Raw genomic sequence first — 25,574 nt, 5'->3', positions numbered from 1 at the left:
GCATGGCAACTATAAAGGCTATGTCTGGCCTAGTGCAACACAAACATGAGGCTACCAATTAGTTTAGAATAATCTAATTGACTCACACTGTCTCTTCCTTAGAGATCAGCTTCTTGGTATAATTAAAATGGTGTCTCAATCGGTTTGCACTCACTGTATCCTCAAAAGAAAAGAAGTTTTTCGTATAATAGGCTAGGCCAAGGGTGATTCCTTGCCTTTCAAAAACCTACTTTCATACCAAGAGTGGTGTTAACAACACCCAGGTCTTTGCATGTCGAAGTCTTTACCCAAGGTTAGTTTCACATTACTCATCACACAGAGAGATTGGAAATAGGAATCAACATCTACATATAAGATTTGAAAAACATTGCCAAATATCTCCTTGTTCCAGATTTTTAGGACACTTTTGGTATTTTTCAGTTTTACGGATAGTGCCTCCAGTGGGTTTCCATCCACTTGGATAGACCAAGCCTCGGCTACAATTGCTTGGAATTGAAGGTCCTAGTCCACATGGCTTGGAATTTAAATGGTCTGATGATTGGTGAAGATGGAGCATGGATGCTTATTAGGAGTGGACAATGGTCAGAGCATGTGCGAGATAAGTGGGTAACTGAGGTAGCTTGAAAGTCATTCAGCCATTGGGAGTTGAGGAGCACTCTATCAAGCCTAGTCCAAACACAACTTCCATTTCCTTGATTGTTACACCTGGTGAATCTCGATCCTGTGAAGCCTGCATCAATCAGACCCGCATCATCAATGGCTCCTTGAAATTCCCTGCAGGAAACAGGGTTTGGAGGCCTCCCACCCAATTTTTCTCTAGCATTAAGAAGGGCGTTAAAGTCCCCCCACCAACCAGGCCGTGTGAAATCCGTGGCTGCAATCACAAAGATAGGACCAGAGCTCTCTCCTCTCTACCATAGAGCAGCTGGCGTAGACGAGAGAGAGAGAGAGAGAAAGGCCACACTTCCAGATTGGAAGTGAGTTAGCTCAACGGACATGGCTTGAGACATGGTAGATACCAGTCTCATACTAAGAGATTTGTTCCAAAGAAGCCAAATCTTAGAATAACCAGTGAGGTTAGTCAAAGTATGCTCGAATTTCAGCATTTTGGTAAGATTTTGAATTTCCTGATCATTTACTAATGGTGGGGGGGGGGGGGGGGGAGGAGACTTTAGACGAGGTTCTGTCGGTTCAAATACCCAAGGTTCTATCGGTTCAAATACACATTTAGACGAACTGAAAGAAGCCTCGTGTAATACTCCAATTTAATGGGCAGTAATGAAAAAGGAAGCTGAATGACGTTTCTATTGATGTTAAAAGGGTAGCCAGGTCTTTTTCTCCGTACTTTTCTCTTATATGCTGTATACACCACGAACTCGGTGTACATATTACTTCATTTACAGGTAACGACAAACAAAAATAGGTGGGAATGATTGTGAAAGGGTGTGGAAAGATCATTGCCTATTTCATTTACGACAGAAGAGTGATTTCAAATATAATTTCACGGGACCCAGTACAGAACACACGTCGACCCATGCTCATTGGAAGGATTATACACACTGGTTCGATGTATGCCCAAATTTATCTATATATTGAGGAGATGAATGTCCCATGAATGAGGAACTTCCCAAGCAATAGGCCCCTCAAAGGTGCCTCATTAGATTTAGAATTCTGTAAAGGTAGACTTATAGTTATAGCTAGAAAGAGAGAGAGATAGATAGATGGGGAGGAAACCATGTTGTGCCGAAGAGGGACTCAACAGAGGGGCTTGGTCTGCTCGTGAAGATAAAATTCTAACTGATTACATTACCAAACATGGAGAAGGAAAATGGAGAGACCTTCCCAAGAGAGCAGGTGAAGAAACTTAAACTTTTTTTCATCATTTCTCTCTCATTTTGAGTGCATGCTTGCCAACAATGATTTTTTTTTTCTCAATAAGGCCCTGTTTGATTTGCAAGAATTTTATGGAAAAGTTTGGAAAGGAAAAATATTTCTAAAAGTTGGTACTTTTTTTAGACACCAAAAAATATAACTTGAACCAACCCTATTCAACTTTTATGCAGAGGGTCCTTCAATTTACGATAATATCCCTCTAAATTAACCATAATCATATCACTTTCCTCATAACTGTGTAAAGAAAAAAATTTCCTAGAAAAAAATTTCCATCAGAAATGTTTTTCTTGCAATCCAAACAAATGGAGACACCTTCCCAAGGCAGCAGGTGAAGAAAATAATGCTTGTTTTTTTCTTTCATTTCTCTTGTTTATTAGGGAATGTTTGGCAAACAGTGGACTTTTTTACCCTGTAAAAAGAGTTTTCCAAGATTTGGTGTTTGCCTTTGTAAAGTAAATTTTTTTTTCAGCAACTACTTCTCTATCAAATAGTTTTAGAATGTTCTACCAGAAATGATCTTTAACTTAAAAAAAGGTTAGAAAACACGCCAAAAATGTTGGGTTTCCCTTCATTTCACCACACTTCAATGTAGAAGTAAAATTTTGCAGGTTTGAGAAGATGTGGTAAGAGTTGTAGACTCCGTTGGTTGAATTATTTGCGGCCTGATATCAAGAGGGGTAACATTACCATAGAAGAAGAAGATCTCATCATAAGACTTCACAAACTCCTTGGAAACAGGTACTTTCTATTTTTCTCCTTTCTAGGGTAAAATGTTACGTACATTTTGAAGCAAAAATGAGGTAGAAAAAATGGTTCTAATTTAGAAGGGGTATTTTGTTTTCACAGATGGTCACTCATAGCAGGAAGGTTGCCTGGGCGAACAGACAACGAAATAAAGAACTATTGGAATACAAATTTAAGCAAAAGGGGACAAACTTACTCAAGTAAAACGACATTAATCCAAAATAACCTCAAAAAATCTCAAAAGAAGAAGCGAACTACAACAGATCGATCCGTCGAAGAACTCGAAAATTTCGAACCCCACAAAGTGTTTCGAACTAAGGCAGTAAGATGCACCAAGGTTGTTCTCCCACCACAAGGAGATCCTACGGCCGAGAAGGACGATAAGGAGAACACATTCTACAAATGCCCGCCATTGCTAATTCCTCAAGACGACAATTCTCATAACTTTCTAATGGAATTTGATGTGGGGGAACTACTCAGTTCCGAGATTCTAAACACAGATTTCGTGCGAGTTTGTGGTGATGAAGTCCAAGACAAAAGTAGTCTAATTTGTGATGGAGGTGGGGGTAACAACATACCATCATGTTATGATCTCCCATTCTCATTCACTGAAGAATTGCTTGGAGATTGGAGGGAGATTAATTCAGTTGAAGTAAATATAACTTCAGAACTCAAAATGTGGACTCCTTTTTCAAGTTTTGAAGAGGAACAGCTAGCAGGATTATAGAGCAGATTCCTAGACTAATTCAACCTGTCTTAGTAGATGTACAATATTTAAACATACAATGCATCTTTTTTTAGCTATGTTAAGTTGATGTTCTATTCCAGAACAGTAAATAAAAGACATCCTGAATTTTACCAAGAGTGGGTTTTTGTGGTTCTCTTTCTTCTCAAGAAACACCCAAAATAAAACAAAGAAGTAAATCAGGAGGAATGATTATTTCAGGCAGAACTTGAAGAAATAAAGAAAAATACCCATATTTCATAAGAAATTATCAAAAATACACATATTCATGTATAATGATTAAATTACCCCTACACATAAAAAATGACCAAAATGCCCATATCTTGTAAAAATGAGCAAAGCATTTATTTTATAAAAATGATCAAAATACCCACATCTCATTAGAAATAATAAAAATTCCCTTATCTTATAAAATGACCAAAATACCCATACCTAGTACAAAATAACCAAAATATTTTTACTCAAAGTTTTATGTACCCATGATAAATTTAAGAGGAAATAGAAAAATTTGAAAGTTCATGTGAATCTAGTAAAAAATAATTGTGGACCAATTTCTCCCTGTGTCCCCAATCTTGTTGCTTTTCTCCTATGGAAAATCCCATGTTTTGATAATGAGGGGAACTCACTATGTTTTAGCCCTTTGTGTGGGTTGCCTCATGATGTAATTCAAGATCAATGATCTTGATTTCATACACATTATCCAGAGGTAAGACCCATAAATTACTTTTTACCATTCATGGTAAAAGTGACTTTCTGCAAGGTCGTTCTCAAAACTGAAATGGTTGTACATATGGTACCAGTAAAAAGGCCCACTTCTTTATGATTTCACGTGTTTCCATCACTTACACCAAAGGGAGATCACGGATGTTATGAAAGACTTCCCTTAAAAAGCAAAAAACCAGTACCTCCATTAAAATTGGAAGGTATTGATTTCCATCCCTCAAAATTTTAACTGGGACCGGGGAAGACACTGTTATAACCAAAGTATTTCCTCTTTGAAGGACGTTACACGTTTCATAACTGGGAATTGCCCCACTTATTTCCTACAATACAAGGTTCAATGCAAGGCACTTTTCTAAAACACACCCTCATTGATTCTCACAAGATTAACAGTCTTGATTTACCTCTTCCTGTGGAACCGAGAAATTGCGAATTAGGCTTAGTCAAGAAAAAGTAAAGAGAAGTAATAGCTTTGGTAGGAGATAGTGGGGATGGGAAAGTGGAGACTTTAATGCTAGGATAGTGGGTTTAGAGTTTCAAGTAGGGTTTGAATTTGAAATAGGAAGTAGTGGGAAAAGTTGTAGTAAACATGTGTGGCTCACACATGTGCAAGTTAGGCCAACAAAAGACCAAAATGCCCATGGACACAAAATACATATTTGTCTTCACTACATTTCTCAAAATAAAAATAAAATAAAGCAACCCAAAAAATACACTTTAAAAAATTAACACTCCCCCTTAAAGTGATTTTTTGGAAACTACTCCAAGCTTACCCCGAAGTAGCTCAAATGGTCCTTTGGAAAGTGACTCGGTAAAGATGTCGGCAATGTACTCTTTGCTCCTCACTTCCGCTACACCAATTGTACCATCTAACACCTTTTCACGAATGAAATGATGCTCGACCTCAATATGCTTTGTTTTTGCATGACAAACCGAATTTGTGGCAAGTTTGAGTGCACTTTGGTTGTCACAAAGAATAGCCGTCGCCTTGTGAATAGGTAAATGAACATCTTCTATCAACCACTGCAACTAGGGTTGCAAGTCGGGTCGGGCGGGTCGGGTTTTCTAAAACCCTACCCTATCCGAGAAACTATCTCGGGTCGGGTCGGGTCGGGTTTTTTTTTGGAAAACCCAGGATTGTTAAACCCGGCCCTACCCGTGGTAGTTTCTCGGGTCGGGTCGGGTTTTTTCATATCATCGCCTTTTGGAACATCGCCTTTTTTTTTTGAAACTATAACTTATTAGCCGCATGTTACAAATATAAATGACATACACAGTATGAATTCTTACATGCTTTGCCATCCCAAAATCTGCCAGCGTAACACGGCCATTGGGGTCTACAAGGATATTTGCACCTTTGATGTCCCTGAAGAGGAAATATGGTTTAGCTACAAGTATGAAGAATGCCTAGAAACGGGAAAATCATACAGGAACCATGCAAAAGTGGTTATTAATATTATTATTAAATGCTTGGAATTACTAAATCCCACCTATTAGTTTTAAATGAGTATAAGAGTTGGAAGTAGTACACCCACCTATGCACAGTATTCTTAGCATGCAAATATGCGAGGCCCGAAAGGATTTGCTGGGTGTAGCTCCGAATCGCCAGTTCCCCGAAGTGCCCATACTCTTGAAGAAGCTTATGGATTGAACCACCAGATACATATTCGAGGTAGATATACAATTTGTCATCAACCTGTTCAAGGGGTGGAGAATCACGGCACTGAAAGAGCATTAAACAAATCTGACATTTGAGCACAAACAGCAGCTTGATATATTCTTAATTGAAAGAAACTCCACAGGTGCAATTTAAATACTATCAGAAATTGATTATTCAAATCTTACAATCAGTCGTGTTGGTTATGAAAAAATAATAAGGAAACAGAACAGGTATTAAAAAAATGAAGCATCTCCCTACCTAAAACCGCCATTAAACACACCCTCCTGCCCATTATATGTATTTGTTTGAATTTTTTTTTTATTAATTGCGGTATTGGGCTCCTGAAAAGAATGAATGTGGATGCACACAACAGGGCTGATTTTATGATACATACAAACAATACATGAGAAGTAGCGAAAATAAGGACCCACACTCAGTGATGTTGTAAATTATACAAATTCTATTGATATTAGTTACCCTGCTTCATCCCATTTTAACAATAGAGGACCATTTTTTCAAGACATTGCAATTTCCATTTCTAGTAGAACAAAGCACAGGGAAAACACAACAGAGTCCCTTTTGTTTCCTAAATTTATAGAAACTATCAGACACCTTTACTTCCTCAGCCATGTTTTGATTGCATGGGTTCTTTCAGACTTTCAATTGTAGTGTAGCAAGCAACAACATTGAGATTAAATTACAAGGCCAAAACCAGAAACGAGATTAAATTACAGAGCTAAAATCGGATACCTGGTGCTGAAAATTATGGCCCCATAACATTACGCTGTATAGTACTACATCCTTAATTTATCTCAGTTTCACCTAGAAAACCAAATACAAAAAATGGCAGTTGAGACTTCAGTCATTGTGGATACTTTTTCTGAACCTACAGATTCACATTGCAAACAACAACACTGAGCCTGTTATTGTTAAGTTTTACAGTTCAAAAAAAAAGAAAAAGAACAACAGCACTGATCCTCATGAAAAGTCATTTTTAAAAATGAAAATTCATTTTTAAAATCATGAAAATTCATTTTTTTAAAAATGAAAATGCAATTTCCATTTCCATTTCAATTTCCATTTTTTTCCATTTCATCCTAACTAAAAGCAAAAACCTAGAAACATAATAAAAGACAGAATCATGATTGGACAATTTGCCTTTAATGCCCCTTAACAGTTGTGATCTTCTTCTTGGAGGATACCTTCACTAATTCACTTCCCCGTGGATTTTAGGTCTTTAACAAACAAAAGCAAAAAATACATTTTGGATCTAAGGTTCTTGAACCTGATTAGTGATTAGGTTCAGGTTCTTGCAGAAACTTTGGCTGAAAAAAAAGAAGGAAGAAAACCCCCTTCTCCTAATCAGGTTCTTGCATAAACTTTGGCTGAAAAAAAAAGAAAAAGAAAACCCCCATCTCGCTTCTGCTCCTAGAGAGAGAGAGAGAGAGAGAGTGACCTCGATTCAGTTCCCGTCCAGAGAAAGGGGTGCTAGGGTTCCACGATCCAAGAATCACTCGGGCGGAGGTGGAAGTCAGAGAGAAGGGGAGCTAGGGTTACACACTTACACGATCAATTTTCATTTCTGTTTTTAACTTTTATTATAAGTTATAAGTTATAACTCATGTCTCCTTTATATGTATAATTTTATAATAATAAAAAGGTAAAATGCGGGTTCTCGGGTCGGGCCGGGTTTTCCACCTTTAAAACCGGCCCGACCCGAGAATCACTCGGGCTTTGGAAAATCAACCCCGGCCCAACACTTTGCCCGACCACTTTGAACCCGACCCATGCTTTTTTTGGGCCGGGCTGATGCGGGCCGGGTAAAACCCGACCCAAGTTACAACCCTAACTGCAACCAAACACATTCTTGAGACGCAAGAGCGGCGGCCTTATATTCCGCCTCCGTTGTTGAAAGAGAGACCGAGTCTTGTTTCTTACTACACCAAGAAACACCCACCGATCCACACAAAAACACATAACCGGAAGTAGATCTCCGATGATCCAAGTCCCCTCCATAGTCGGCATCGGTAAATCCATTCAACACAAAATCAACCCCTTTCTTGTAAAGCAACCCAAAGTCAAGGGTAGAATTCACATACTTCAAAATCCTCTTTGCCGCCTCCAAGTGTGGTTTCCGTGACGCTTGCATATAGCGAATAACAAGTCCTACGGAAAAAGAAATATCAGGTCTTGTGATAGTCAAGTAGATGAGACTACCCACAAGAGCACAATATGGCCGCGGATCCGGAAGAAGCTTGCCTTCTCCCCGTCTTATCTTTATGTTGGGATCAAGAGGAGTAAAGGATCTTTTACTTTGATTCATCCCAAATCTTCCAACTAATTTCTCCGCATAGCCTTTTTGATAAACTAGAACGCCATCCTTCAAGGTCTCCAAGTCAAAGCCAAGAAATTGACTTAGCTCTCCCAAGTCCTTCATCTCAAAACGAATAGATAGCTCCACCATTAGCTTTGCAACCTCAACATCATTGTTGCCGGTAACTATCATGTCGTCGACGTAAAGAATCATAATGACAAGCAAGCCTCTGTCTTTCTTCACAAATAAACTAGAATCGGAGTTAAAAGCAAAATAACCGCAAAATTGCAAGTATTCAGCAATCTTACCATACCATGCCCTTGGAGCTTGCTTCAACCCATAAACAGCTTTCTTGAGCTTACAAACATGAGTCGGATGATCACTTGAATTGTAACCCGTCGGTTGCTCCATGTAGATGTCTTTGTCAATCTCACCATACAAAAATGCATTTTCACATCAAGTAGAAACAATTTCCAACCATGACAAGCGGCCAATGAAATTACAACTCGATCGGAAGTCATCTTGGCAATGGGACTAAAGGTCTCCTCATAATCCTCTCCATGCTTTTGAGAGAACCCTCTAGTCACTAACCTTACTTTGAACCTATCTACACTCCCATCCTCTTTCCGCTTCAATTTGTACACCCATTTACATGTAACCGGGTTCACATAATTAGGCTTAGGAACAAGATCCCAAGTCTCATTTTTCACAAGTGCATTAATCTCTTCATCCATAGCATCCTTCCATTCTCTCACCCATTTTGCTTCATCAAAGCAAAAAGAGTCATTGTCATCAAATGGACCGGAAAAGAAGCAAGAATAAGTGCTTACCATGTTTTCATCCCGATACCGTGCCGGCTTGACAACATTTCTTTTTTATCTTCTAAGATGTGTTTCACTACACTCATCTTCATTAGTTTCTCCATTTTGCTCATCTTCTTGAACATAACATGCAACATCACCCCCTATCACCTTTCTCCCCCATTGGCAAAGAAGAAGAAGACCCAAATTCCATTAGAGCATTTGGTGTCAAAGGCAAGTTCATTGTTGCTTGAGGCTCAACCTCAACAAGGATGTGCTCATCTACACCCACACCATTAGTGGAACCACCATCTAAACCATAATAAGAAGAGGCTTCATCAAACACAACATCTCTTAAAACAATGAACTTGTGAGCTGTAGGATCCATGCACTTCCAACCTTTCTTCCTTTCATCATATCCAATGAAAATACACTTCTTCGCCTTAGCATCCAACTTGGTTCTCCTTTCATCCGGCACATGCACATATCAAATTGAATCAAGTACCTTGAAATGCTGTACTACACCAAGAAATACCCGCCGATCCACACAAAAATACATAACCGGAAGTAGATCTCCGATGATCCAAGTCCCCTCCATAGTCGGCATCGGTAAATCCATTCAACACAAAATCAACCCCTTTCTTGTAAAGCAACCCAAAGTCAATGGTAGAATTCACATACTTCAAAATCCTCTTTGCCGCCTCCAAGTGTGGTTTCCGTGATGCTTGCATATAGCGAATAACAAGCCCAACGGAAAAAGAAATATCGGGTCTTGTGATAGTCAAGTAGATGAGACTACCCACAAGAGCATGATATGGCCGTGGATCCGGAAGAAGCTTGCCTTCTCCCCGCCTTATCTTTATGTTGGGATCAAGAGGAGTAGATGATCTTTTACTTTGATTCATCCCAAATCTTCCAACTAATTTTTTCGCATAGTCTTTTTGAGAAACTAGCACTCCGTCTTTCAAAGTTTCCACCTCCAAGCCAAGAAAGTGACTTAGCTCTCCCAAGTCCTTCATCTCAAAACGAATAGAAAGCTCCTCCCTTAGCTTTGCAACCTCAACATCATTGTTGCCGGTAACTATCATGTCGTCGACATAAAGAAGCACAATGACAAGCAAGCCTTTGTCTTTCTTCACAAATAAACTAGAATCGGAGTTAGAAGCAAAATAACCGCAAAATTGCAAGTATTCGGCAATCTTACCATACCATGCCCTGGGAGCTTGCTTCAACCCATAAAGAGCTTTCTTGAGCTTGCAAACATGAGTTGGATGATCACTTGAATTGTAGCCCGGCGGTTACTCCATGTAGATGTGTTTGTCAATCTTACCATACAAAAATGCATTTTTCACATCAAGTTGAAATAATTTCCAACCATGACAAGCGGCCAATGAAATTACAACTCGAACGGAAGTCATCTTGGCAACGGGACTAAAGGTCTCCTCATAATCCTCTCCATACTTTTGAGAGAACCCTCTAGTCACTAACCTTGCTTTGAATCTATCCACACTCCCATCCGCTTTCCGCTTCAATTTGTACACCCATTTACATGTAACTGGATTCACATCATTAGGCTTAGGAACAAAATCCCAAGTCTCATTTTTCACTAGTGCATTCATCTCTTCATCCATGGCATCCTTCCATTCTCTCACCCATTTTGCTTCATCAAAGCAAGAAGGCTCATTATCATCAAATGGACCGGAAAGAAAATAAGAATAAGTGTTCACCATGTTTTCATCCCGATACCGTGCCGGCTTGACAATCTTTCTTTTTTATCTTCTAAGATGTGATGCACTACACTCCTCTTCATTAGTTTCTTCATTTTGCTCATCTTCTTGAATGTGACATGCAACATCACTCCCCCTATCACCTTGCTCCCCCATCGGCAAAGAAGAGGAAGACCCAAATTCCATTGGAACATTTGGTGTCACCGGCAAGTTCATTGTTGCTTGAGGCTCAAACTCAACAAGGATGTGGTCACTTACACCCACACCATTAGTGGAACCACCATCCAAACCACAATAAGAAGAGACTTCATCAAACACAACATCTCTTGAAACAATGGACTTGTGAGTTGTAGGATCCATGCACTTCCAACCATTCTTCCTTTCATCATACCCAATGAAAATACACTTCTTCGCTTTAGTATCCAACTTGGTTCTCTTTTCATCCGGCACATGCACATAGCAAATTGAACCAAAAACCTTGAAATGCTTGACACTAGGCTTCACCTCAAACATCAACTCATAAGGAGACTTCATATTAATCGGACTAAGAGGTACCCGATTAATCAAATAAGTTGCACATGCCATACCTTCCACCCATAAGGCCTTGGGTAAGTTCTTTGCGTACAACCAACTTTTACAAGTTTCCACAAGATGCCTAATCTTCCTCTCCGCCACTCCATTTTGTTGAGGCGTATAGGCACAAGTGAGATCCCTTTAGATACCATGCTCACAACAAAAAGCAAAAAATTCATCGGAAGTAAACTCCCCACCATTATCGGTTCTCAACCGCTTGATCTTCTTGTGAAGTACACCTTCAACGGTCTTCTTGAACTCAACAAACTTAGATAATGCATCGGATTTCTCCCTTATAAAATACACCCAAGTGAATCTAGTAAAATCATCAACAAAAAACAACATATAGCGGAAGCCGGAAAGTGAAGGTGTCCTACAAGGTCCCATTACATCACTATGGATAAGTTCCAATGTGGCCTTGCACCTTGAAAGAGACTTATCAAATGGAAGACGATGTGCCTTACCATATTAACAACCCTCACACACTTTTCCACTGCCAAAGGAGTTTAAATTTGGTAGCCCATTCACTAGATTCTTAATCACCATGACCTTCAATTTATCCATGCTAATATGACCCAATCTAGCATGCCAAATTGAAGCACCATCATTTGTACTTATTTTATCAACATATAAAGTTGAAGCCGATAAAACAAATAAATCTTTAACTCTCTTACCGGTATAGACAACATCCGCCTTCAAGTTTGAAATATTCCGAAGAAATTTCACCTCCTTAGGCCCGAACAAAACATAATTTCCCGCGTCAACCACATTTGCGACCGAGAAAAGATTCTTCTTCATACCGGGAACATGAAACACACTCTTAAGTGTAATAGGATCCTCATTCGCTCCACCAATGGTGATGACCCCTTCTTTCTCTACCGGATGTATGGTGTTGTCCGCCGTGATGATAACATCATTGCCTTCATATTTTCGGAACTTTGAGAACTTGGATTCGTTGCCGGTAAGATGATGCCCACAACCGGAATCGACAATCCAATCATCCTCAAAATTGATGGTTGCCAAAGCACCCACCTAGTAGTTTCCGCTACGAAACATCTACCCCAATCTTCTTCATGTTTTGGATCATCAACATTTTCGGCTACATTTCCATCCTTTAATTTCACACGACAATTCTTTTTTATATGCCCAAGTTTACCACATCGGTAACACTTGATACCCTTTCGGTTTCCATTACCCATAACGGATGATCCTCCTTCATCTCCACATTTACTTGGAATATTTTTCTTCTCTTTATATTTGTTGCAAGGCTTCTTGTTGCTTGAAAATAATGCTTCTCCTTCACTCCCGGATATTGAACAACCCGCCATTTGTCTAGCTAAAGACTCTTGTGAAGCAAGAAGATTTTCAAATTCTACCAAAGAAGGTTGCCGATCCCACCCTTGAATCGACGTAACATAAGAAATATACTTTCTTTTCAACCCACGAATAATATGCCGCTTCATTCGTGCCTCCGAAATAGGCTCTTCCGAATCCAATAAAGAAATCTCCGAACAAAGATTCTTGATCTTCAAAAAGAATTGAGAAATAGAGAGACCACCTTATGTAGTATTTGCCAACTCATTTTCCAACATTTGTAGACGAGCCATATTCTTCTTGTTGAGCAATCCATCAAAAGTAGTCCAAATCTCACTTGCCGATTTACACTCAATGATGTGCTCAAACAAGTCATGCGAAATAGACCGTTTCAAACGAAATTCGGCCTTAGCATTCTTCATCCTCCACGCCTTCAATACATCGGCACTTTCTTGTGTGTCTTCTGGAGCTACAACGGCATTGCCACAAACAACCTCCCATAAATCTTCTCCCACAAGATAAGACTCCATACATGTTCTCCATATCTTGTAGTTTGATTGATTTAGCAACTCAATGCCGAGTCCACTAACCCGTCCACTCATATCCATCTTCAAAGCACCGATTGAACTTCTTCACCAAGTATATCTTGACAAACACCAACTACCACCCTTGTGGCTCTGATACCATATAGAGAAAGACGGATTTCACAATACCGGAAAATCCTCTTCTCAAATAGTGAAACCAAAGTTTACACTAGCCCAAGAACAATAACCAAAAGAAAAGAAGAACAATCACCATAAGATGTAATCCAATATATATGATGGAAGAACACAATACAAGACAAGAACAAAAAAAGAAGAAGAAAGCTTCAAAACCAAGCTTGCACACAAGAGAGCTTCAATGGAGGTCTAGGTAGTGGAGAATCTCTACAAAAGTGAAGTAATGAGAATTAGGCTTAGTCAAGGAAAAGTAAAGAGAAGTAATAATAGCTTTAGTAGGAGATAGTGGGGATGAGAAAGTGGGGACTTTAATCCTAGGATAGTGGGTTTAGAGTTTCAAGTAGGGTTTGAATTTGAAATAGATAATGGGAAAAGTTGTAGCAAACATGTGTGGGTCACACATGCGCAAGCTAGGCCAACAAAAGACCAAAATGCCCATGGACACAAAATACATATTTGTCCTCACTACATTTGTCAAAATAAAAATAAAATAAAGCAACCCAAAAAATACACTTTAAAAAAATAACAACATATACATGAATTTTGATCCTATGTAACATAAAGGCACATTTGGCTTTAGTCCCCGTATTGAAATTGAAAGGACATCCCATATTAAAGGACTACTAAAATCAATGGATTGAAGGAATTTTATGGAGAAGTTTGCATAGGAATAAATGTTCCTACTTTTTTAGCCACGAAAAATGATAACTTAATCAACTCTACTCAATATTTACTTAGATGGACTTCCAATTTATATGACAACATCCTTCTATATTAACCATAATCATATCCTCTCCCTCTAGATCTTGGAATGAAAAAATTTCCCCAGAAAAAAATAATAAGAAGTGTTTTTCGTGCAATCCGAAGATGGCCTAAATGAGAATTGATTGATCAACTGCCTAGGATCATCGGATGGAGGTATTCTCAGGGGCATCTCACCAGACATATGGTGGCCTTCTGGATCAATGGATCTGAACACAAACAAGAGGCAAAAGAAAGGCCCAATAAGTGTCTTTTAGCAAGGATAGTAACACTAGCTTTCATTTTTAACATTTCATTTCTTTTTAAGCATTGTTGCTTCTAAGGTTCTGTCTTTTCCAACGTAAAAATTGGGCATAAAGCAAAGTTTACAACCATTTTTAAGTGAAAAAATGGCAGTAAAATTTGTTTTACGCCCATTTTATGTCTAAGGAAACAGAGCCTAAGTGAAAGCAGTTGTGCATGTCACTGAGAAGGCTAGGATTGTAGAAAATGTGAACCCCCCTTTGGAATGGCAACATGCATCTTGGCAGCATGGTGTATAACTTTACAAAATAGTTTTTATTAACATAGAGGTCAAAATTATATTGGACAAAAAGACCATGTTCAATATAATTTTGAGTCCAATAATCGGTTTGGTACTCACAATCTGTTGTCATAATCTTAAATGGACACGGCCTAAGAAATGAGAGGTCATGGGCACAAGAATAAATTAAGATTCTAATTGATGAAAAATGGGATATCAAAGGTGTCTCATGGTAAGACAATGCAAGTAACCAATAATACTATAAAGAATAACATTGAGAAAGATGTCCCCAACTGTGATATTCTAACCGGTGGCAATAAGAGAGGAACATGGTTTGGGACATTCCATGCGACCCCTTATAAGAAGATCAATAGTATACTTGATCTGAGAAATGTGAAGAACAATGAATGATCTATTTATGTCCACGTCGAGGAAATAACAGAGTTCATTTAGCCTAGAGGACTACACTAAAATCCCATTTTCAATAGGCATGAGCAGAATTGTTGGAATCCAGGCCGCAGAGCTTGTTTGATGACAAATTACTTTATCCATCTTACAAAGATAGTCTGATTAATGAGTTCTATAAAACCTAACGAGCAATCAATTTAGAGCATGTAAAGAGAGCTGACTCTTTGGCTAATTTTGCCTGTAAAAAGAAAGAAATCATACGTATTGGCAGTGGAAGGACCTTGCTATAATGGCTAGGAGCAACTTAAGATGTGACTCTTTGGGAAATCGCATTTGATTTTAGCTTACCGAATGTGGACCTTTGATTATTTTACTTTCAACCATATATCGTACATCACCAACAGTTAAATCCCAGTTATAATGTCGGAAAATGCGGCCACAAACACAGTTGATGAAACACAGATATTGAGTGTTGAATGGAGCTTAACCGCTCTAGGACAATTGTATTTGATCAGAAACAAAAGCAAATTAAAAACTGATTTTGCTATTACAAAAGAGACCCATTCCTGCACCTTGGCTGGTTTAAACAAAAGTGGTCCTACGAAAGGGCATTTTAATGGAGGACACATCACCGAAACCTATGGACCCTTGGGGTTCTCTTTCACAGACTCCCCACTATTATCACATTTCTTTTCATGCCCTCTTCTTTACTCTTAGGTTTCCATTGGGATATCCTAGACTCCATGAACTGCTTATTTTAGTATTTACCCATTTCTCTAACGTTGAAAGAGACACTTACCAAGCCTTCAGAACTACCAAATGCAAAATGACAATCAAACATTCAATGTCAATACCAGTCTATGAAGCCAAGTAGATTAAACAACATTTAAAAGAAGCCTCGTCCATTCTTTCGGGTATTTCGGCAATTTCCAAGAAGACCCTATATGAGATTAATGCATTAGGACTGCAGCCCGATAAGAGATGTGCGATACAAGAAGATATAAGAGGGGAGGTTGTTAGAATATGTGAGATCCACCGTTGGATTAGGTGTAGATCTCACAGTTAGATCTTCTTGTGGGAGATTAGGCCAGTTGGTTAATGAGGCAACCCACTAGAATAGGCAGCTAGATTTAATTAGTAAGTATATCAGATTAGAATATTTCATCATTATCTCTTTCCATAGTCTGCTTGATCTCTTTCTATGTTTATCATGTATGTGCTCAATATAAGCACACCTTGAGCTCTATTGTAAATCATCCAAGAATTAGTGAATTCTTCTCCTAATTTTGTCAGAGGCTTCATCTGCCCATAAATGAGATGCATTGCTACTACATAAGGCCCTTATTGGCCTTCTGAAGGTTTGCGTCACTGGGAAAGGAAGTGAATGCAACCCTGAAGCAAGGTCAAAAATGTCAAAAATAGATTGGGTTTTATAAACCCGGCCTAAAGCTTCTTTACCAATTGTAAAGTAGAAAGAAACCGTGAAACAGAACTGCTTCGTTCTATGCATTGGAGGGTGGACTTAAATCTTTAACCAGAGAAGAAGGGCAGTTTGAATGTCATCCAACTGCAACAATTTCTTCTTCTTTTTTCGTTAGTCGTAGCAATCCACTTCCATATTGTCGGGGATAAAGGATACTATACTAAGACCATGTTCGTTTCAGATTGTGACAACCTATAGTGACGGCCCCAACCGATTATTGACCCAAAATTAAACAAAATTTTGGGCCAATAATCGGATGGAGTCTTCACAATAGGTTGTCACAATCTGAAACGAACAGGACCTGAGTGAATAGACACATCTGGGTTTATGTCACACAGGGCATTCAGAATCAACTGCCATGCCTTAACTATTGAGACCTGAGTTGGAATTTTGTTATGTTACTCATCGGATAACAGTTGATGGAGACTTGGTGATATAATAAATAGTTTTTTATTTCGTCCCAGAAAATGTGGGCACATGACTCGAAATGTTGAAGGCGAAATCTTGCAAATTACTATGGCACATGACTTGAAATGTTGAAGGTGAAATCTTCCTAACTACTTCACCACTAGGCTTCAAAGTTCATGGGCATCCTACTAAAATAGGCTTCAACTAATTAAATATCTTAAAAACCTCTGGCTCTCTTTCCATACAACAAACAAGCACATTTGTCTCTACTAGAATAATAAAAAATATGACAATATTAGGAATTGATGAGGCAGAACCTGCCGAAGAAATACCTCTAATACTAGCAGTTGATTCATAGTTGAAAAACTTGGATGTCCAAGATGGTGGCGGCACATATTAGCAAGAGCTTCCACTGATCCTAATATGCAGAACCAGAAATCACCACATAAATGGTTACAGTGAAAGAAGATATTTTTGCACTTCAAATGTGTGAGATAGGAAAAGCTGAACTCCTAAGGACATCTTCACCATTGCAAGGGACAAATTTTCTTTAACTAATCAAGAGTGAATTCCTGAGCTGCAAGCAAAGTTCATGAATGAACCCATAATTCAACAAAAAATATTTGATAGAAGAAGAGGATCAGCTGAAATCTGCCCAGAAATCTAAAAGCCTTACTAAGTTCTTCCGCCAGAAATATTGGAAACTTGTGTTATTATGAGTTGTGATATTTTTACAGGTTTTATTTAATTATTGGGTAAAGTTCAAGTAGGTTTCAATGGATTCCTAGTAGTTTACTTGCATCAAGTTGGTATCAACCATCAAAGCAATTTTAGTTCAGATAATCACTCACGGATTTGTATTGGCACCAAGAAGGCTATTGATCCATATGGAAGGTGGATCAGTTGGAGCAAATTTTCTAAAAGGTGGCTGGGCAGTTCAAGATGAGGTTGATGGGCAGTTCAATGCATCGTTTAAACTCTCCCCGTAGAAGGAAGATAAACAAGGAAAACCAAAAAATAAAAGAATTAGAAGTTGACATATTATGATAAACCAACGAGGACCGAAGGGAAATATTAATAATCATAAACCAGAAATTAACAAGTAGAAAAATTGACAGACTTCCGAGCAATTTATGGCCTTTTCCAGAGGTCAGGACATGCGTACTCCTCACTGAACTAGCTTAATCGAATCTCCTCCCTGGATCTATGGATGTTGGTCACCGAGATGACGCTGAAGATTAAGGAGAATTGTCGCCCAATGAGCGACCACAAGGACAATATGTTGTTGAATACTACGGACTCCTCTAGTCACGCCCTTAAACAATCAGTCATTTCCTTCCAGAAGTCAAAGCGTAGCATATAGAAACAAATACCAAAGAGCTAGCCCCTCAGAGTCAATAGAGTGAAAGTTGTTGACTCAAAAAGATCAGCAATATTACCAGGATGAACCCTACAGACAACCAACAGACCAAAGATGAAGTACTAGATCTCACACGTGAAACTATAGTACAGAAATAAGTAATCCACAGACTCCGCATTAGCCAAGCACAGAGCCCAGTGGTTGATGATGATCTTCTCACGACTTTGGAGGTGATCCATAATAAGGATCTTATTAAGGCATGTCGTCCAACAAAAGGCATTAACCCTGTGTGGAGCAAAGCTCTTCCAAGCCCTCCTAGCAGTAGAAAAGACCAACTGCGACAACATTATGTATAGAACGACTTAACAATGACTTTTCCTTTACAGGTCCCCTTCAAACCCATGCCTTTTGATGTAGGCCGAATCAAGCCTAAACAAAACAGAGGCGACCAGGGCAACCTCCCAATCAAAGAAATGTCTTCAAAAATGCACTTTCCAATCCACTAACCCATTCTGCCTGTAGAAAGATGAGCCCATGTTGGCCCAATGTCCGAAAGCAACCATAGAGCCCCTGGAAGTCCAATTTCAGGGGTTGAAGCCGCACCTGATGTCATGCCAAAATCCCATCCTGAAAGGCAACATTAGATTTCAAGTTGTCTCTCCACATAGTAGTACCTTAAAATCTATACTAATTAGAAATTAGAACACTTCCAGCCCCCAAAGTTTGAACCATACTTCACATTAATGATCATTCTCCAAAGACACTCGACAATCTTTCTCTTCTCACCATCTCTCCATCTCCTAAAGTTCCCCCACCGAACTGTAGTACGGAATCATCCCCAAAGATCTCGGTCAGGGGAGGCATATGCCAAAGAATACCCCTGCTATCATGCCCAAAATTTCAGAGCCAACTCCCACGCAGCATATTCAATTCTTTCAACAATCTAATGCCAAGCGCACCCTCTTCCTTGGGACAGCAAACCTCTACCAAACTAACTAAATGATATTTTCAATTGTCCTCATCATTCTAAAGTTTCTTTAGAGCTGCTCAATTCTATCAATCACCACTCTAAGACAATCAAACAAAAACACAAAATATATGCGTAGGTTGTTAACACCACCTTGATCAATGCGATTCTTCTCCCCAATAAGACTCTTTTCAAGGGGGGCAGTCTTTTCTCAATTATTTAGATAACAAGATCCCAAAGGACCTCCTCATGAGATCGATCGGGATGATAATCTTGGAAGCTGACTTCAGTGAGGAAGAAATCAAAAAAATGCTCTGTTCACTCTAAAAAGGGATTGGGCCTCAGGGTCATACGCCTTCTATGTGGGTTTTTCCAAGAGTGCTAGGAGATGGTGAAAGAAGACCAGATGAAGTTGTTCCTGGAATTTCATAGAGGCCTAATGTTGGATAAAAGCACGAGAGCTACCTCCGTAGCCATTATCACCAAGAAGGGTTGGCTTGGGTATGCATTGTATCTCGTCATCTTGGTGCTCCATCTTAATCAATGGATCCCCCTTCTGCTTCTTCAAAACTTCTCGGGGCCTCTGCTAGGGAGACCTGGTGCCCCCCTTCTTCTTCATGTTGGAGAAGCGGCCTTGTCGAGGAACTCAAAGTAGGAGAACAAGAGTTGATAATTTCTCACTTGCAACTTGTCAATGATGGATGGGTCTTCAGTTGTGCGGAGGCGCATCTACTCATAGTAGGTATCACAAATACAAGTGAGGTTATCATCCTAAGAATAGAGACTCAATGTATGCTCCCAGATGTCCTTGGAAGTCTTGAGACACATCATCGTGCCAGCTATTGGGGTTCCATACTGTTACAGAGGAGAGTCCGGATCGGTGCATTATCCTGCTGCCACTTAGCATATGAGGGATCTGTGGAAGAGGATCCTTGTGGAAGAGGGAGAATCACGCTCAATGAAATCAACCTTACTTCATGCCAGAAGATAGGTCTCAACAGCCATACGCCAAGGAAGATAGTTGGACATGTCGAGATTGATAGAAGTCATCGGTGGGAAAGGAGCCTCCATAGAAGAGGAAGAACTAGAAGAAAGAGTCGATGGTGGAGGAGCCGTGACGACAAAAATAAGGTGAAACTCACAACCACAACTACGGAAGATGAACAATAGAGAAGAGGAAATCAACACAGGGCGGCTCTGAAACAAAGACATATCAAAGGGAGACATAGAACCTCGAGCCACAATGAAGAGAGCAACCGTCATAGGGAATCAGCCTCAAAACGTCAAAAGAGAGGATGAAGAGGAGAATTTATACCATTAAAAGGAGAGTCAAGAAGAAGAAATGAACAATAGGGTTGGATATGGATAAGGGATTTGGGAAGAAAGTGTCTTCCTCAAATGGGATGGTGATGAGAGAGCATGGAAATATTATGATGTGGGGTTGTGATTTGGGGATTGAAGGTTTTGGATGGAGATTTGGATGGAAAAGGGTTAGTAAGATGGAGAGGATACTTCTAGTGGCGGTGGTTATGGGTAGGAGATTGGGGATTTGGGACTTGGATGGAGATTTGGGGAACTCTTACGGCAAGGAGAGGAGGGGTGGAGAGGTTTACAGAGTGGATGGGTGGGGAGGGTTACGGCAGGAAGGTGTGTGTGTGTGTGTTGGGGGGGGGGGGGGGGGGGGGGGGGGGGGGGGGTGTTATGGCGTCGGGTTGTGGCATGAGAGATCGAGGATGTGAGGAGGCGTGGGGTTCGGAGATATATGAGGCGTGGGGTTTGGGGTGAGGGATCGAGTAATGTGTGGGGTTGGGGTTGAGGTGAAGAGGGATGAGGGTGGAAGAAGAAAGGGAAGAATGGAAGGATTGCTTCTAATGGTGGTTCCCTAGGGCTCTGATAGCATGTTGAGAGAAAAGAGAGGAGAAAAGAATGAGAAGAATGTATGTGACTTAGAGAGCTAAACTCCCCCTCACTAGTGTGTGTGTCTATATGTCAAAAGAATAGTACAATGACCAAAATGCCCTTAGGCACATATCCACCTTCTAATAGTTTTTGACATTCATAATATCCCCTTTGATCCATTCTCAACTTTCCTAAACGAAGGTCATACAGAACACATACAACCCTAGCGCTCTAACACTCCCCCGGCCCCCACCCCACCCCACCCCAACCCAACCCACCCAATAGAAAACAATGAATTCCTCATGTCCTCCTCTGAGAAGGTTTTTCAAGCATATCTCTGGACTCAAAATTCAACTTCTTAAAGGAAACGCCATCATATGCAGGAAGAGTCCAACCCTATGAGGAGTAGAGATGTTGGTGAGAAGAGAAAATCTCTAAAGAAATGGCATCATGATCCTCTACCTTCAACTCATCAATGAGGACTGACTGGATCTTATTGCCTCGGCATCTGGCACTAGCAATACTATGAAACTACAATGTATTCTTATCACGTTCTTTCAACCATTTAATTTTCCTTTTGATCCTTTCCCTGGCATTTACAGAACAAGCCAAGGGGAGAATCCCCTCATTTGAAGATTTGCTGATTGTAAGGATTACATCATTTGCTTTCTTTAGCTCCTCTGAAGTTCAAAATTCTGCAAAGATCTTTTTTTTGCATTTTAAATTAAAATCTAACCAACGGAAAACAATATGCAAATTTCTACCTTTATTTCTACTCTTTGAGAGACACTCCCCCCCTTTTCTGTCTAGAATCTCTAGATATGGATTTGGTAATTGTATGTGCCAATAATAATATACCTTTCAATATTATTTACTGGATACACGGATGGGTTTTCCATCAACCTATCAGGTTATACAACATCTGTTTCTTACATGAATACATGTATCCCTCATATGCAGACCTTCAACAGTTTAATTTGTTCTAATGTGACATTGTCTGTGCAAAGACTCAAAACAAGGATAGTACATCAAAAAGAAAAACATGTCCATGTTTATCTTGCATAAACAGTGTTTGGTAGCACAAACTCTCAGCATCTATTGGAATTTTGATAGGAAAGTAAAGCCAATTCTTTGTTTGGTTTCCAATATTGCATTGAGATTCTAGGAGACTCCTCAACATGTTTCAGATATCATTATTATTTTTTTGTCCATGTGATGCCCATATAGCATTCAGGTCCCCCTTCTCACTTTCAAACCAAATTCTACCAAAATGGGAGAAATTTGGTAGAAAAATCTTAGAAATGGTGTTTTTTCTCTCTTTCTCTCTCTTCCCTATCTCTCTCTCTCTCTCTCTTCACTCTATATTGATAATGACACTCCTACTTTTTCCACTACTCTCCGAGTCTTTGCCGTGCAACCAAACACTACTTTACCACTATTCCACTATTCTCCGAGAGGTAATTTTAGACAAATCAAATGCTTGTATCCTCCCTTTTGACTTCTTATTCCACTAATCTCGGAGCCACCCCCGCGCATCCAAACATAGAGGAAGGTTGTATCCCCCATGAATATCCCAGCAAAACCATTTCTTTTTTATCAGTCAAAAAGGAAGATCATCACCTTCTGATAAAATTTGAAGAACCAAGGAAATTAATAGCTAGAAAAACCCCAAGCTATATCAGTTAAATGCTAACGGTATAAACATCTCACCCATCTATTGTAACAAAAGAATATGAAATATAAAGCATACAGTTATACCGTAAGGGCCCATTTGGATACCCCTTGGATTTGGTTTTGGAGGTGAATTTGGATTTCCAAAATCCATGGATTTGAAATCAAGAATTTAAAATTCACAAATTTATAAATAATGCCATTTGGATGACCACGTATAGATTTGGATTTCAAATCTTTTTTTTTTGTTTGGATGCTCTTTGGATTTGAATTTGAAATCTAACAAAACCAAAAAGGCCTAAAATACTTGATATAGGGGCATTTAAGCCATTTTCCATGATCCAGGGGTATTCTAGTCATTTTACCCTATATGGGGGTATTTTGATCATTTTTTATGTCATAAGGGTGTTTTAGTCATTTTTCATGACTCAAGGTATTTGGTCATTTCCCCCCGGTATAGGTGTATTCTGGTCATTTTGCATGACCTGGGGGTATTCTAGTCATTTTACCTAATATGGCGTATTTTTATCATTTTTATCTCATGAGGGTATTTTTAGTCATTTTAGTCATTTTTATGAGCCATAGGTCATTTTTACTTCATATAGGGGTATTTCGATAATTTTTCATGATCTTTGGGTATTTTAGTCATTTTACCCTATATGAGGTTATTTTGATCATCTTATGTCATAAGGGTATTTTAGTTATTTTGCACGACTTAGGGGTATTTTGTCATTTTTACCTGGTATAGAGGTATTTCTAGTCATTTTACCTAATATATGTGGGGTATATTTATCATTTTTATCTCATGATGATATTTTTAGTAATTTTAGTCAATTTTTTATGAGCCATAGGTCATTTTTACGTGATCTAGGAGTATTTTAGTAATTTTCCATGATATTGGGGTATTCTAGTCATTTTACCCTATATGAGGTTATTTTGATCATTTTTATGTCATAAGGGTATTTTAGTAATTTTGCACGACTAGGGGTATTTTGTCATTTTTACCTAGTATAGGGGTATTTCGGTCATTTTGCCTGACTCGTGGTTTTCTAGTCATTTTACCTAATACGATGTATTTTGATCAGTTTTTAATGTTATGTGGTACTTAAGTCATTTAACACTTTTTTGGTGCATTTTAGTCATTTTAACCCCTTACGGGTCAGATTTAGATTTATAAATAACCTCTCGCATAAAGAATTTATAAATCCAAAAAATTACACTAACATGAGGAATTTGTAAATCTTGTGGATTTCACTCAAATATAAATTCAGATGTCATAAAGGCTTGCCAAACGCCGAATTTGGATTTAAAAATTCAAATTCACCTCCAAATCCAAATGCAAGGGGTATCCAAACGGGCCCTAAATGTACAAATTGTCCCTGGAGGCTATTTATTGGATTCCATAAAACCACATTTCATGCCTAACAGTAACTAAAAAATAATAAAAACAGGGAAAGAGAGAAAATTCGAACAAGATACCTTCAAAGATAGAAAGTAACCCTAGCTGAACTGAAACCCTTTGGCCCTCGTTTGGCCGAGAAATTCTCCCCAAAACTGACCTGATCGATCCAATGGAATGGACTTCTAATCCTTGGATATCTGCCACTCAATCGACGGCCATGATGTGTTCACAGATCGGCAATATGAACCCTCTCATGAGGGGTTTGGATGTGGAGAAGAGAGTAAAGAGGGATAGTTATCCTTTCTAGTTGGGAGTTGGGAGTTGGTCTCGAGAAGAAGAATGGTATGGAGATGTGAACGGGTTGTTTTGGGGTCCAGTAAATTCGCACCCTCTGCAGGATAATTCGCACCCCTTTAGAGTGAATTGACGTCAAAAAGCATTAGACTCGGATAAAGACGACCATTGTCATTAGTCATTACCAAGGAAATTTGGTCAAACGGTACCTCAAAATATCTGAAATAGTGAGATGGACCCCTTGAATTTCAAACTTGTCAAAGGGTTCCATTTTGCTTTTCCTGACAAGGTTTTTGACCGAAATACCCTTCCACCCTCAAAATACACGTTAAGCCATAAAAGGGGATAAAAAAGTGTTCCCTTCTTTTTCTACCAACCCTTTACCTTCCCCAATCCCCGTTAACGCTTGGAACAAAAAAAAGGAGAAAATGTGAGTTTTATTTTTGTCCTCTTAGGGTTTGTGCTTGTAACCCCTAATATCTCATTTAATGCGTTTGATAACTCTGTCTTTTTATGATGGTGTATAAGGGTGTATAAAGGGTTTATAAGGGTTTATAAGGGTTTATAAGGGCTCATAAGTGTTATTAATGTTTGATGGCCCTACCATTGAGTTGAACCCTTGCTATGTATTTCATAATTGTCGTGATTAGGGTTGTCTAAGGGTTCATAAGGGTTGATAAGTGTTATTAATGTTTGATGGCCCTACCATTGAGTTGAACCCTTGCTAGGTATTTCATAACTGCCGTGATTAGGGTTGTCTAAGGGATTATTCAAAAAATAATTCCTTATTTTTTTGCTTTAATAATCTCATAGAAAACCCCCATTTAGGTACTGGAAACCACCTTTTAGTCCATGACCCTATTTTATTCCAATCTGTCCAATTGAAAATACCCTAGATAAGCTTCATTAAGCCACAACTTTATAGCCCCTTTTAGAGTCTTGAAGTTTATGTTTGAGAGTTTAGAACCCCTATGTAAAATTATAGAAAAATGCCTGAATCAAATGGTTTCTCTTCTTTCACACTATGATGGACATTTGAAGGATGATGTTTCTTGGGACTATGTCGAGGGGAGGAAGACATTGTTATCGATTTTTCGCCGAATTAATTTTGATGAATTTGAAAGTGCAATCCAAAGAAGAAATGGTATAACAGAAAAAAAAATGTTTTACTATCGATCAAATGTCGAT

At 39.0% G+C, this 25,574-nt stretch overlaps 2 protein-coding genes across 2 annotated transcripts; one reads left to right on the top strand and one right to left on the bottom strand.

Annotated features, from left to right (window-relative positions):
- Positions 1-1,643: 1,643 nt before the first annotated feature.
- LOC143863434 (transcription factor MYB1-like) lies at positions 1,644-3,364 on the top strand. Its single transcript, XM_077374100.1, has 3 exons — positions 1,644-1,854; positions 2,502-2,631; positions 2,740-3,364. Exons 1-3 carry the CDS (start codon positions 1,722-1,724, stop codon positions 3,362-3,364), a joined length of 888 nt encoding a protein of 295 aa, XP_077230215.1. The 5' UTR covers positions 1,644-1,721.
- Positions 3,365-4,840: 1,476 nt separating this feature from the next.
- Positions 4,841-10,606, bottom strand: LOC143863433 (uncharacterized). The gene is made up of 8 exons (XM_077374099.1): positions 10,277-10,606; positions 9,382-10,102; positions 9,048-9,188; positions 8,580-8,839; positions 7,624-8,505; positions 5,638-5,825; positions 5,393-5,468; positions 4,841-5,089 (listed from the first exon to the last, which is right to left on the bottom strand). The coding sequence occupies exons 1-8, from the start codon at positions 10,604-10,606 to the stop codon at positions 4,841-4,843; spliced, it is 2,847 nt and encodes a 948-aa protein (XP_077230214.1).
- Positions 10,607-25,574: the final 14,968 nt, after the last annotated feature.

Source organism: Tasmannia lanceolata, unplaced genomic scaffold (genome assembly GCF_043159265.1).
Source record: "Tasmannia lanceolata isolate RefF3 unplaced genomic scaffold, GAP_Taslan_0.1 ptg000044l, whole genome shotgun sequence".
Taxonomy (NCBI): domain Eukaryota; kingdom Viridiplantae; phylum Streptophyta; class Magnoliopsida; order Canellales; family Winteraceae; genus Tasmannia; species Tasmannia lanceolata.
The sequence above is the reverse complement of the archived record's forward strand: the minus strand, read 5'-3'. Positions and strand labels throughout refer to the sequence as shown.

Bases quoted from the DNA above. Each gene is read 5' to 3' on its own strand.
- LOC143863434 (XM_077374100.1), top strand. From the start codon at position 1,722: ATGGGGAGGAAACCATGTTGTGCCGAAGAGGGACTCAACAGAGGGGCT. The intron at 1,855-2,501 runs GTGAAGAAACTT...AAAATTTTGCAG, and splicing joins AGACCTTCCCAAGAGAGCAG to GTTTGAGAAGATGTGGTAAG. The intron at 2,632-2,739 runs GTACTTTCTATT...TTGTTTTCACAG, and splicing joins CACAAACTCCTTGGAAACAG to ATGGTCACTCATAGCAGGAA.
- LOC143863433 (XM_077374099.1), bottom strand. From the start codon at position 10,606: ATGGTGAACACTTATTCTTATTTTCTTTCCGGTCCATTTGATGATAAT. The intron at 10,103-10,276 runs GTAATTTCATTG...TATGGGTTGAAG, and splicing joins AGATGACTTCCGTTCGAGTT to CAAGCTCCCAGGGCATGGTA. The intron at 9,189-9,381 runs GTACTTGATTCA...ATTATGGTTTAG, and splicing joins GTGTAGTACAGCATTTCAAG to ATGGTGGTTCCACTAATGGT.